Source organism: Ovis canadensis, chromosome X (genome assembly GCF_042477335.2).
Source record: "Ovis canadensis isolate MfBH-ARS-UI-01 breed Bighorn chromosome X, ARS-UI_OviCan_v2, whole genome shotgun sequence".
Lineage (NCBI taxonomy): Eukaryota > Metazoa > Chordata > Mammalia > Artiodactyla > Bovidae > Ovis > Ovis canadensis.
In genome coordinates, this window is record NC_091727.1 from 9,152,566 (window position 1) to 9,167,160 (window position 14,595).

At 46.0% G+C, this 14,595-nt stretch overlaps 1 protein-coding gene across 4 annotated transcripts in view; it reads left to right on the forward strand.

Moving 5' to 3' along the window:
- Positions 1 to 14,595, forward strand: part of CLCN4 (chloride voltage-gated channel 4) — a 73,459-nt gene that overhangs the window by 27,544 nt on the left and 31,320 nt on the right. For all 4 annotated transcript variants that reach the window (XM_070289721.1, XM_070289723.1, XM_070289722.1 and 1 more), the window contains 4 exons: positions 2,954 to 3,108; positions 6,373 to 6,472; positions 10,870 to 11,057; positions 13,908 to 14,030. In XM_070289721.1, coding sequence (XP_070145822.1) covers positions 2,965 to 3,108; positions 6,373 to 6,472; positions 10,870 to 11,057; positions 13,908 to 14,030 — 555 coding nt within the window. In that variant the 5' untranslated portion in view covers positions 2,954 to 2,964. The remainder of the gene's footprint in view (positions 1 to 2,953; positions 3,109 to 6,372; positions 6,473 to 10,869; positions 11,058 to 13,907; positions 14,031 to 14,595) is intronic.

The window sequence follows — 14,595 nt, forward strand, 5'->3', positions numbered from 1 at the left end:
TTTTCTCTGGGTCAAATGAGTTCCTATGTGATCTGTAAATCAGGTTCTAATGGCAGTATAACTGCAGGAGATGTCTTGGTTTATTTGCGATTATTTTCCAGATGAGGGGAGCCAGGGTGATGGGAGCGGAATTGTTATCTTAGGCAGAGAGGAAGAAACACGCAGCTTTGCTACTGCCCTGGCAGCAGGCGCCCTTTTGACTGGATTTTAAGGAAAATTAGAAGTGAGTGCCTGCACTCAGGGCAGCTTGCCCAGGGCAGTGTGCCTCCAGCCTGGCATGGCTCTTGGCTTGTCTTAGTCTGTTCAGGCGGCTATAACAAAATACCACAGGCTGGGTGGCTTATAAACAACAGATATTTATTCCTCACAGTGCTGGAGGCTGGAAGTCTGAGATCAGGCTGCCAGCATGGTTGACTGAGGGCTCTTCTCCCAGTCACAGATTTCTTGTGTACTTATGCGGTGGAAGGGGCCAGTGTGCTCCCTGGGGCCTCTTTTATATGAGCGCTAATCCCATTTATGAGGACTCTGCCCTTAGCATCCAATCGATTCCCAGAGATCCCACCTTCTAATACTATCCATTGGAGATTAGGGTTTCAACGTATGAATTTGGGATTGGGGCACAAACATTCAGACCATAGAATGACTCTCCCACCAGTTAAGTCTCACCAGCATTTTCACTCTCCCATTGCTGCTCCTGGTGGTGGTGTTTTTCAGTCACTCAGTCATGTCTCACTCTTCGCAGCCCCATGGACTCCAGTACGCCAGGCTTCCGTGTCCTTTACCATCTCCCGAAGTTTGCTTAAAGTCATGTCCGTTGAGTCAGTGATGCTATCCAGCCATCTCACCCTCTGTCGTCCCCCTTCTCCTCCTGCCCTCAATCTTTCCCAGCATCAGGGTCTTTTCCAGCGAGTCAGTTCTTTGCATCAGGTGGCCAAAGTATTGGAGATTCAGCTTTAGCATCAGTCCTTCCACAGAATACTCAGAGTTGATTTCTTTTAGGATTGACTAGTTTGATTTCCTTGCCGTCTAAGAGACTCTCAAGAGTTTTCTCCTATATCATAGTTCAGAACCATCAGTTCTTCGGCATTCAGCCTTCTTTATATTCAGCCTGAATATTACATTCAGCCTTCTATATATATATTCCATATACTCACATCTGTACACGATTATTGGAAAAACCATAGCTTTGACTTGACAGACCTTTGTAGGTCTTGGCTATCCACACTACAGCCCCAGAGGCTGCCTGCCTGCATGGTCCACTTTATCTCCTAGGGGAGCTGGTTACTGGTTTGATTACAGTGCTTTGGTTTTGAGTGATAGGCCTCAACCCTATTCCCTTCGACTCCACCACCTCTCTCATTTTGATGTCCTGCTTTTGCAGAATGTGAGGTTTTCCAGAAATGTGTATAGTCGACTGTCAGTATAACTGGCTCCGTATTTGTGAATTTGCCTTCTCACTAAAATGTATTTGTAAGCCCCAGAGCACTCAATACTTGTGGTGCTGGCCCAGTCATTTGCTGAGTGCACATGGTGAGCTGCCAGAAATGCGTGATCCTTGCTGAGGTTGGAGAAGGTGGTGCTCAGCCATCTTGTTTTAGTTCCCAGACCAGAAACAAGTGTCCTTTTCACAATTTGTTTGGTGCCATATTTTTCCCATTTTTGTTCCTTTTTTTTTTTTTTTTTTTACTGGTAATTTCATTGTTTCCAACAGCCCTGAGATTCAGGGCAGGAGGGCCTGTAGTGTTTCTGAGCCTGAGAAGGCTACGCTATGCCTTAAGGAGAAAATACATGTGTTAGACAAGCTTCCTGCAGCATGAGTGACAGTGCTGTTGTTGTAAGTTCAATGTGAATGAGTCAACAATATATATTTGATATTTTTGCTGTCGTTGTTTAGTTGCTAAGTTGTGTGTGACTCTTTTGCAACCCCATGAACTGTAGCTCACCAGGCTCCTCTGTCCATGGGATTTCCCAGGCAAGAAGACTGCAGTGATTTGCCATTTCCTTCTTTAGGGTATCTTCTCAACTTAGAGATTGAACCCACACCTCCTGTATTGGTGGGTGGATTCTTTACTACTGAGCCATCTGGGAAGTCCATATGTATTTGATAAGGTGTCTTTAAAAGGAAACACAAAATAAAGTTATATATTGATGTTGTGACTAAAGGCTTCAAGTAACCTAACCTTACAATTCTCTTAGGGACAGTGCTTCAGTACTCACTAATTCAGTGGCCATGGTGACTTTATAGCACATAACTGCTTCAAATAATAAGTAATTAATGTTTGGGTTTCCCAAAGTGAAAGTGAAGTTGCTCAGTCGTGTCCGACTCTTTGTGACCCCATGGACTGTAGCCTACCAAGATCCTCCGTCCATGGGACTTTCCAGGCAAGAGTACTGGAGTGAGTTACCATTTCCTTCTCCAGGAGATCTTCCTGACCCAGGGATTGAACCCGGGTCTCCCGCATTATAGGCAGATGCTTCACCATCTGAGCCACCAGGGAAGATATGTTGAAACCTAATCCCTAGTATGATAATATTAGGAGGAGGGACCTTTGGAAGGTGATGAGGTCATGAAGATGCGGCCCTCCTGGATGGGGTTAGTGCCCTTATGAAAGAGACCCAGAGACCTCCATCACATGAAGACACAGTGAGTAGACGGCCACATGAACTAGGAAGTGGACTCTCAGCAGGCACTAAATCTGTTAGTGCTTTGATCTTGGACTTTCCAGCCTCTGAAACTGTGAGAAATAAATGTATGTTGTTGATAAGCCAACCAGTCTGTGGTATTTTTTGTTACAGCAGTCGATGCTGACTAAGACAGACTCTTTTCATCACAGCAGAACCACTTATGCTGAAATGAGTCTTTCTGGTACCAGAAAATAGAGCACATAGACTGTCCTTCCAGGACTGTGCAGATGCCCTGCTTTCATTTCTAACCACAGATTTTCTCTTCCAGATGTAAGTAGCATGGTCAATACAGGAGTGATCAGTAGTTCTGGAAACCTGATGGATTTCCTCGACGAGCCATTCCCTGATGTGGGGACATATGAGGACTTCCATACCATCGATTGGCTGAGGGAAAAATCACGGGACACCGACAGACACAGGAAGGTCTGTGCTGTTCATAAAGCTACATTGAGGGGAATCCCTTCAGAGGGCTTAGTCATGCTTTCAGCAGATAGTTACCAAGCTAGTACTTGGATTCATGCGTCATGTTCTAAGGCAGGGTCTAGAGAAGAGAAGGAAGTGATGTGAACAGATACTTATAGTACCAGGTGCTTTGGGTGGGAGGCTGTGTCATACCAAGGTGTGGTGTGGAGGGCGAGGAGGGGGCTGTGGAACCAGATAGATGGAGTACATCCTGACCATGCCACCTTCAGGCTGGGTCACTTTTGGGGTGCTATTTCTGGACCTTGTCTTCTCATTTGCAAGGATGAAGTTAATTATACCTATAGATAAATGAGGCTATGTGTGTATGAGAGCACATATTACAGCACCTGGCATCTCGCTGGCATCAAGATGCATTTTAATGGACTCCAATAAAGTTGTGTATCAAGTGCTGTGGGATCATTTAGGAGGGGCCGTGAAGGAGGGACTTTTTAGTGCGGGTGGCATTTCAATGGCGTGTTGATGGATGAGGAAGAGTGTGCTAGGCAGAGGAAGGGGAAAGGGTCCTAATCAGGAGCTGCCCTGTTTTAGGTCGCAGGAACATGAAAGACTGCACATTTAGGCAGTTTAAGGAGCTCTGAGGTCTGGTGGCAGATTCAAGGAAGGAGAGGACTGGAGATGAGTTTGGGTGCATGGGCAATGGGGCCACATTGGGAATGACTGAGTAGAAGAGTTGACATTTCCTTTTGATGGCCACAAGAGAGATGTTCCACCAGGGGGTAAACAGGAAGGTTGGAAATGAGTTCAGGAGAAAGGAAGAAGATGTGACAAGAGTGCCAACGAAGAGAGGCTTGGGGTCACGATCCTTCACAGGAGCCATTGGCAGGATGGAGGGCAGTACTGGGGTCAGGATGATGGCCTGGCTGTGGTCAGGAGGGGGTGAGGCCTTGGATGACGAGATGGGAGAAAAGCAGAGCAGCAGATTTTAGGGGGAGGCCACTGAGTTGTGTTTTAGCTGCTGTGAGTTTGAGCTGTTTGTCCAGCCTGCATCCCTGTACCGTTCAAGGGCATGGTCAGGATTGTGGTGGAGAATGAGGTGTCCTTGGCATGTGAGTAGGTGCTGAAGCTTTAGAAGTGGTCCAGGTGGCCTGGGTCTGGAGAGGGAGAGATCAGGAGTGTTGCCAGGATTTAGTGGGTTCCGTGGGAGGGGCTGGGGACCAGGGATGGATGCTTAGGTGAAGGAGGGCAACCAGCAGAGTGGCTGTAAATAAAAGGGGGAGAGAGTGGCGAGGATGGAGCACCTTCCACCGAGAAGTCAGGTCAGAGATGCGGCAGCCACAAAGGCGAGAACAGCTCAGAGAGTCTGAATGAGCCGCCATATCCAGAGTGAGCCCGAGTCACACCACGTTACACAGTGGCAGGGAAGGGAGGCTGAGAGACGTGTAGGGAGTGAGGTCCCACGGACACTGATGCAGGCGATTGGCTCTGACCTGGAGGAATGGAGGCGAGGGGGCAGCCTTCCGTCTGGAACAGGGGTGGCACACTGTGGCCCGTGGGCAAATCTAGCACTTCGCCTGTTCCCAGAAGTCCCACTGCCTTGGCACACAGCCGCGCCTGCGCGTACTCTTTATGGCTCTTTTTGTGTGACAACCGCAGACTCCAGTAGTTGCCACGGAGACCATCTGACCTTCCAAGCTGAAAATATTGACTTTCTGTCTGTTTATAGGAAATGTTTGCCAGCCCTTGCTCTTAAGGGTGTAGGGAATGATGATCTCAGGGATGTAGGATTCTGTTAACACAGGGAGGGAAAGGGGGCTCCTACAGTGTGTGTAGACCTAACCATCTGCCTGGAAAATGTGGTCCATGCTGCTTCATTCAGCGTTCTTGCTGTTGGTTAAAACCACAACAGGTTGTCACCTCATACAGGTCAGAATGGCCATCATCAAAAAGTCCACAAATAATAAATGCTGGAGAGAGAGTCTACAAATAATAAATGCGGAGAAAAAGGAACTTTCCTAGACCATTGGTGGGAAGGTCAGTTGGTATAGCACTATGGAGAACAGTATGGAGGTTCCTTAAAAACTAAAAATAGTGTTATCATGTGATTCAACAATCCCACTCCTGAGCATATTAGAGAAAACTCTTAACTGTTTACATGTAAGACATGGAAACAACCTAAATGTCCATCGGCAGAGGAATGAATAAAGAAGGTGTAGTATATACATACAGTGGAGTACTATCCAGCCGTAAAGAATGAATGAAATAATGCCTTTTGCAGCAACATGGATTCAACTAGAGATTACCATACTAAGTGAAGTAAGTCAGACAGAGAAAGACAAATATGATATTGCTTATATGTGGAGTCTAAAATATACAAATAAACTTATTTAATACAAATGAACTTATTTACAAAACAAAAACATTCCCAGACACAGAAAACAAACTTACGGTTACCATAGGGGAAAGAAGGGAGGAGGTAAATTAGAAGTTTGGGATTGACAGATATGTACTACTACATATAAAATAGATAACAACAAGGTCGTACTGTATAGTGCAGGGAACTATATTTAATATCTTGTAATAACCTATAGTGGAAAAGAATCTGAAAAAGAAGATATATAAAAAAACTGACTCACTTTGTGGTACACCTGAAATTAACACATCATTGCAAATCAACTATACTTCAATAAAAAGTTAAACACTTTAGAAAAAAGATGTCCAAAAGTCCATAGCTGTAAACACACACACACACACACACACACACACACACACACACACACGTGTTCTTATGCTTGCAATGTACCAGTTAAATAAAATGTATTTGACCAGGATGTCCTTGCTATTAACCTGTAGCCTGGAAAACCAAAGAAGGAAATGAAATCTTTGTTGAAGAGGGTCTTTTGTGAACAGGCCTTACAACATAAGCTGAAATAGTGATTCATATTGAAAATGCTGACACCGAAGTGATGTCTCCCTTCAGAATGACTTTGGAATAATCAGGGATCCAGTCATGCTTAGTAAGGTTTTTTTAAGTGATTTTTTTTGGGATTCTGATTCTTTGGAGATCATCATCTTCATAGCTCTGTGAACGAGAAAGCCCATTTGACCATCATGCTCGGTAACTGAAAGAATCACCTAAGTGGCCATCTAGTTGCTTAATTACATTTGTTTTCTCAGTCACCCTGTTTCCTGAGGAAACAGTTGCAGAAAAGGAAGTTTGAATTGGAACATGTATCCACATCAGCTCTGATGTTTTTTTATTTCTAGATAACCAGCAAAAGCAAGGAGTCCATATGGGAGTTCATCAAGAGTTTGCTGGATGCCTGGTCGGGATGGGCAGTCATGCTGCTCATCGGCCTGCTGGCAGGTACGTGCTGTTTCTCTTGTACTTCATGCCAGGAGTTTGTGGCTTGAAATATCTTAGAGCAAAATACATGACTTACCAATCTATCATCAGTGAAGCAAGGAGACCCCAAGGCATGAGTGGACCAGGTACAGTCATTGGAGAGCGGCGCCAGGAGAGCTGTGCTTCCCTGGTAGCTCAGCGGTAAAGAATCTACTGGCCAGTGCAAGACACACGGGTTCGATCCCTAGATTGGGAAGATCCCCTGGAGAAGGGAATGGCAACCCACTCCAGTATTTTTGCCTTGAGAATCCCACGGACAGAGGAGCCTGGCGGGCTACAGTCCATGGGGTCACAAAAGTTGAACGTGACTGAGTGACCAAAAGCACACGCTTCACATTCTGTAGGACTTGGCTATGGAGCAGGCTAGAAAGGATGGGAACATTTTGCTCTCTAAAACATCCTGTGAGAATGAACTTGACTAACAGTGGCAGGCCCTGGGATGAACATTGAGAGACGCTCCCAGTAACACGAGACGCTGCAGGGTCTGAGAGAGGCCTGGGAGAGGTGCCTCCAGTCCTTGGGTTGTTCTGACCCTTCTTCATTTTTATAATCCCAACACCATGTTTGTGACCCCTCAGTGTTTTCAGAGCAAATGAACGTGTGTCTGGAGGGGATGCCTCCCCTTTTAATCGCAAACACTCCAGCCCTCCATGGAAATTGTTTCCTGAAATTTCCTTACTCTTAGGAGGCTGTGAAGGTTAATGTCAAAGAGGAAAAAAACTGATCAAGTTAAAGAAATTTCCTTAAGAAAACCCTCTTCCTGTAGTAACATCATAGTTATGGTTATAGGACTGATCAGAGAATGACTGTGATATGGGTCCAGTGTAGTTACTTGCTGTCTGACAGCACTCCCATGGGGCACAGAGTGAAATTTTGATTGGAGGACTCTGATTTCTGGCCACCTCTCATTTGTTACATCTACAATGGTTGGAGGGGCTCGGTTGCCAGGGTGGGTCATAAAGGGCCCAGAAAAGTGCTGAAGTGGCAGTGCTCTCCCTCCAGTCACAGCAGCTGTGCATTCGCCCCATCCTACCCTTCTGCTCTCCATGGATATTGGTAGCAGTTCGTAGATATACAACATTTTGCCACCCCTTTGTTTGACTGCTAATGTGAAGACCTTTAAAGGAAGGCAGAGAAGTAGTTTGCTGTGAATTTTGATGTCTTTGTTTAGAATAGATTTATAAAACTCTACCCAGGGTTATTTTTGGTTCCTGGAAAGGAGAGATGGACGTGGGAAATGAAGGAGTCCGAGTAGATATTCTGGCCTAGATTTATTAACTGATCCAAGAGCCCAGTTGGGCTGACTTTAACACATCAGATACCAACAACCTGGCTTCTCTGGTAATCCAATTTCCCTCATTTCTTTTAGGTGGGATCACCTGGGGATTTAAAACTACTACTGCCCAAATTGCAATTAAATAGTACTCCAGAAATGACGCCCTAGCATTGAGTTAGGCCCCTTCTACCTGTGATGCTGATGTGCAGCCAGGGATGAGGACCACTGGCAAAGGGTCACATCAGGAGATGAATAGAGGAGGGAGGCAAGAAATGGATGATCCTTGACGATGAAGGCAGCCAAAGTGTTCTTTTGATCTGGATGTACTGGGAAGGAAATCCAGAAAACTCTGCCCCATTCACCTTCCCATTCCCCAGCTGTCTAATGGTGGTGAGACCCAGGAGTCCCACTGCCTGGCCTGTCACCTCCTTAGTGGCAGCCTGGGTATTCTGACTCCTAAGATGGAGCGGCCCAAACTGCGGCTCCTATGAGGGGCGTTAACCCAGAGCTACCGCTGGAGGTCGCTGTTGTTCCATACAACGTTTTTGTTCTAAGGTCATCTTTCTTGCCACCTTTTCTAAAAGTACCTTTCTCTCTCTCTCGGAGCTTCATCCCCCTCCCCTACCATTATGTAAGTATGTGTGTATGTATGTAAAAGTTTTATTGAGCTATAACTCACATGCCATACAATTTACCTTGTTAAAGTGGTTTTTAGTGTATTCACAGAGTTTTGCAGCCAACACCAAGGTCGATTTTAGAACATTTTCACCAGCTCCCAAAGAACCATTTTCACCAGCTCCCAAAGAACCTCCCTACCCTTCAGCTATCAGCCGCAGTGCCCTCAGCCTCTTTTTAGTCTTAGACAGCTGCTGATCTACTTTCTCTCTCTGTAGTTTTGCCTATTCTGGACATTTCATAAAATGGAATCATATAATATGTGATCCTTTCTGACTTGTTTCATTTAAGCATAATGTTGCCAAGGCTCATCCACACTGTCACATGTGTCCATACTTCATTCCTTTTTGTTGCCATCCTAGGTGGACCACATTTGGTTCTTCCATTCAGCAGTTGACAGGCATATGAGTTGTTTCCATTTTTTGGCTTTTGTGAATATGCTGCTCTGAACATCTGTGCCCACATCTTTGTGAGGACATATGTTTTCATTTCTCATGGGCAGACACCGAGGAGTAGAATTCCTTGGTCAGATGGCGACTCTTGGTTTGCCTTTTTTGAGGACCTGTTCTCCGGCACCACTGTGGGGGGTGGCCGCCCCTGGAGCACACTGTATTCTTTTTTCCATCACTTACACCTGTTGTCAGAGCCCCTCACTTGGTGGTTTAGTAGCTAAGTCATGTCCAACTCTTGCAACCCCACGGACTGTAGCCCTTCTCTATCCATGGGGTTTTCCAGGCAAGAATACTGGAGTGGGTTGTCATTTCCTTCTCCAGGGAATCTTCCCAGCCCAGGAATCGAACCTGGGTCTCCTGCACTGCAGGCAGATTCTTTACCAACTGAGCTACAAGGGAAGCCCCCTTGCTTACTTGTTTAGTCTAATGTCTTTCTCCCTGCATGAGGTATGATTCCGTGAGGTCAGGGACCTGAGTTTGCTTTGTTCAGTGCTGTACCCCAGGGTGTGGAGCTTACTTCCATAGTAAGTAGGTGCTCAGTAAGTAGCCCTTGAGGGAATAGATGGACCTGCGTTTTCTGATTTTCATTCATTCACTGCTCTCATTCATTCAACCTGATATATAGTTCCAGCTGTACACCTGACATGCATACAACAGTGGACAAGGCTGGGGGCCCTTGCCCACTTAAAGGGGACACAGGATCTGGATGCCTGGCCTGATTCCCATGGTGGCACATGAACCAGACAAGAGACTCTCTCCCTGCCCCACTTATAGACTAGTCAGAGTGTGTGTGTGTGTATGGGTGTATACACACACATATATAAATATAGTCATATCAGGATGTAATAAGTATGGGGATGGTGGGATGCCTGGGAAATATACTTAGCCCAGACTTAGGAAATCAGGGAGGGCTTCCTGAAGGAGGTGATGGAAATGCCAGGATCTGGAAGATAAATAGGAGCTTGCCCAGTTTGGGGAGGGCAGCACTGTCTGAGGAAGTGCAGAGAGGAGGGCCTGGTGTGCTCAGGAGCATGGCGTGGGCAGCGTGTGGGGATAGTGGTGGAGAGAGAGGAGCCTGGAGAGAAACTCGGAGACTGAGGAAAGAGCCTGTGTGCTGCTGAGGATTTGGGCAGTACTGGAAAGAACAGTGGGTGACTGCTGATGCAACAGGAGAGTGGCAGGGCCAGGGGGCCTTTTGTTGGTGTATGGCTACCTTTGGTATTGATGCTGGCAGGGAAATAGTATTGTAGTAAAGGCTAGTAAAAGTTTGAAAACTTTGGTAGCTTGAGAGTATTCTCTGCCTTTGCAAAGGACTGGAATGGATTACTCTAGTAAGATGGCCTTTTGTGACCCACTGCACACTCTATTTTATCCCCCTTCTATTGGCCTTTAGAGTAGTTATTTACTTATATTGCTCCTCAGTCCTTCAACCAAAATGTAAAAATTCAGAAGATTCTAATAAGTGACATTTTTCAAGTTGGGTTCCACTTGGATGTAAAACTTGATTGAAATGATGAGGCTGTCATAGTTGATTTCTCTCCATTTTGTCTGAATTGTCTTTTCTGGAGAGATAAGTTTGTGATTCCAGCATCCTGCCCTGGAAGTCGCTGAGGGGGTTCCATCTTTTATTGGGTGTTGGTACCCTAGTTCTAAAACTTAGAAGGGCTGGGTTCTGAAAGCCCCAGGGGGTTGCAGTGAGCTCTGCCCTGCAGGTCTTTCCCTCCTGTGTGATCGAAGCCCCCTGAGGACTGTATATCGTTGGCCTTTGTGTCTCAGTGGGCTGGGTGCCACCTTTGCCACACCATGGGCCCTGCCACATGCTCAGGCAACCTCAAGACTGCTGAAAGAGGTTTCTGGGGCATGTGGCAGCCCAGGGCGTGGGCATCTCTGCCTGCCTTCCGTGCTGCCCAGGTCCAGCCGGCTTCCATCTCAGTGGTGTTTGCTGCTTCTTCCAGGCACTCTGGCCGGGGTCATCGATCTCGCTGTCGACTGGATGACCGACCTGAAAGAGGGCATCTGCCTGTCCGCCTTCTGGTATAGCCATGAGCAGTGCTGCTGGACTTCCAATGAGACCACGTTTGAGGACAGGGACAAGTGTCCCCTGTGGCAGAAGTGGTCGGAGCTGCTGGTGAATCAGTCAGAGGTGAGTGCGTGGGTGTGTCCTGGCTGGGAGCTCCCTGGCTGGTGTTGGGGAATGTCCATGCACTCACCTTCTGTTCTGACCTTCATCTGTGGCTAATATGAGTACCATTTCCCACTCGGCTTTTTCTCTAGCCCTAGGGTTCAAACTTCAATTGGAAAGTCCTTCCCCACTATTTCATGTGTACAACGTATGTAGTTTTTATTTATTTTTTTTTTTTATTTTTTTTTATTTTTAGTTTTTTATTTTTTACATTTTAAAATCTTTAATTCTTACATGCATTCCCAAACATGAACCCCCCTCCCACCTCCCTCCTCATAACATCTTTCTGGGTCATCCCCATGCTATTTGGTTTTATTTTTCTTACCGAGATTGGTCTTTTGATCATGCTAAAGAAATAGGGTTAATTTTTATTACTTCTAACTAAGGAGAAAAGATATTGTTTTAGAAAAATGGCTTTAGTGAATGTAATTCGTATTCCAGAGGATATTCTATGTGTATACATTAATCTGTGTAATCAATATTAATATTAATGAATTAATATTCATCAACATGAATATGCTAATATTCTTTTAGAATATTCACACATTTGTGCCACCATCACCCTGATCTAATTTTAGAACATTTTTATCACCCCCAAAGAAACCTTGTACCTGTCACTAATCTGCTTTCTATCTCTGCAGATTTGCCTATTCTGGACATTTCTTGTAAATGGAGTATACAATCCATGGACATTTGTGCCTGGCTTCATTCACTTAGCATAATGTTTTCCAGGTTCATTTGTGTCATACTGTAAATTGGGACTTCATTCCTTTTCATGGCCAAATAACATGCCATTGTCTGCATACAGCACATGTCATTTCTCCACTCAGCAGCTGAGGAACACATGTTGCTTCCACTTTTGTGCTTTTATGAATGACTTTGCTTTGAAAGCTTATCTACAGGTTTTTGTGTGGACATATGTTTTCATTGCTTTGGGGTCCATACCTAGAGGGGAATTCCTGGGTCACATGGCAACCCTATATTTAACCTTTTGAGGAGCTGCCAGTCTTCCAAAGTGGCTGCACCTTTTTACATTCCAGCAGCAGCGTATGTGGGCTCCAGCTTTCCCACATCCTCACCGACCCCAGTTGTTAACCTGGTTTGGATCGTAGCCCTCCTAGCAGATGAGAAGTGCTGTCTCCCTGTGGAGACAGTTATCATCTTCCAATGCATCTTAGGAACACATCAGAGAGGATGTTTGTGGGCCTTCTGCAACGGGAATATCCCAGGCTAGGGGCTGTAGCAGTGAAGCACAGACCAGGTGCTAGCCTTCATGGCACTCTGACTTTCAGATCCACACAAATCTTTGTCCAGGAAAAGAGTTAATTTTTAACTGAGTTCAGTGGTTGCTACAATGACTGAGGGTCATCAACAGATCAGAAACCCAGGTGATAGGGAGCTAGGTTGCCAGGATTCACGTTAGGGTTCTGTGAGGACCGTTCACCAAATAACTGTTCTTGGAAGATGCATATTCCCCTCCTCGCTCCCGCATTCTCCTGTGTCCGGTTGATTTACCTCTGTTGCAGACTTCTGGAATGCACTTTGCCATTTTGCCCAACCTTTCTCAGTGGAGTTGAAAATGAATTCTGTCAAAGCTCTGAAGTTGACGGGCTCTTGAAATTTCACACATCCTCAGTGCTCTCCATCACTTCCAAAAATAGATTCTCACTTGGATGGATGGAGGTAGGCAGGCTGAATTGGCTGGCCGCCATGTTTGGTTTCTTCGCTCCCACTTTTGGGGGGAGCTATGGCCGTCCAGCTTCTCGACCATCTCCAAGATTTATGAATCCAAGGTGAGATGTTATTTTTAGTCACAGAAAAGTCCATTTTTCTCCGGGTGAAATGTATTCCTGATGTCTCACCACATCAGGTGTGAATGAATATCTCTGGTTGTTAAGGCTAGAGCTATCTCCTGGAGCATGTTTTTGTGTTTTACAGGCACACGTATGGCCGTGTCAGTGGCCTGGCTTAGAGGCACTCTGGCTTTTCCTGCTCATCATGTGACAGATCCAGATGGTGGCAAGAAGCTGAGGCCTAGAGAATCGTAGTCTCTGCCCAGCACACCAGGTCCTCAGCCTCAAAGACTCCAGTCTGTGTTGTTGGTTCAGAAGGTGTTCCCCACACATCAGATTATTTGGAATATTGGAGCAGGGCCTGAGACTGCGTTTCCAGTCCACGCCAGGTGATGCTGCCGGTCCAGGGTCCACATCTGAGTAGCAGTATTCTAAAATGCAGTTCCCCTTGGATGGGACAAGAGTTTAGGGGAGAATGGATATATGTATGGCTGAGTCCCTTCTCTGCCCACCTGAAACTGTCACAACGTTGTTAATAGGCTATACCTTAATACAAAATAAAAAGTTTAAAAAAGGCAATTCACACACTTCCTCTTTGGTTTTAATCACAGCGTGGGTTTGGCCTTCACCAAAGCAAAGAGGCTGATCCACTGCAGACGAGACCAAACAAACTTTCTGGGGGTTCGAAGGCAGAATTTTCTGTTACATGCCTTTTATTAACTCGAGCGCACAGAGTGATTCAAACCAAGCCTCATTCACAGTTTCCAGGACTGCTGAGGTGTCACCTGGTGGAAGATGTGTGTACACAGCTCCCGGAAAAGCAGCTGGTGCTGTGTCTGTGTGAACCGTTGTAGCAATAGCAACAGCTGATAAAACTAACCTGCCTCTTTGTTGACACAGGACCAGGTGAGAAGCTGCCCAGTCAGGTCAGAGGGTCCTCTCTCATTCTAGAGGGGTAGGCGTGTTGCTTGGGTCTGCAGTGGCTCACGTGTCTTTTCTTGTTCTGTGTCTTGTCTAGGGTGCCAGTGCTTACATTCTGAATTACCTAATGTATATTCTGTGGGCATTGCTGTTTGCATTTCTGGCTGTCTCCCTGGTACGAGTATTTGCACCATATGCCTGTGGCTCTGGTATACCCGAGGTGAGTGGGGACTGGCTTTTTGTGCCAATTATTAGAAGAGCAAGCACTTACGTGGCGCTTAGGTGCTAAGCGTGGTTCCCAGCATTGGACATCTGTTTACTCATTTGTTCTCACAGAGAGCCTATGAGGTCGGTACTCTTATTCTTCATCTGATGGTTGGGAAAAGTACAGAGACGTTAAGTAACTTGCCCAAGGTCACTAAGCTGGTCAGCTGGGAGTTGAACCCAGCTGTCTGGCTTCAGGATTTACGCTCTGTTTATTCTCAGATGCTTCAATTCTTGTCTTTGCATACCAGGCAGAAGTTTTAAAGCCTGTGGAATCGGAGTTCATTAACCACACATGCAGGCATGGTCCTATATTAACCCTTAAGTGCATTTAGGGCTTCCTAGGTGGTGCATTGGTGAAGGATCTGCCTGCCAGTGCAGGAGACTCGGGTTCGATCCCTGGGTCTGGAAGATCCTCTGGAAGAGGGCATGGCAACCCACTCCAGTATTCTTGCCTGGAGAATCCCAAGGGCAGAGGAACCTGGAAGACTATAGTCCATGGGGTCACAAAGAGTCGGACA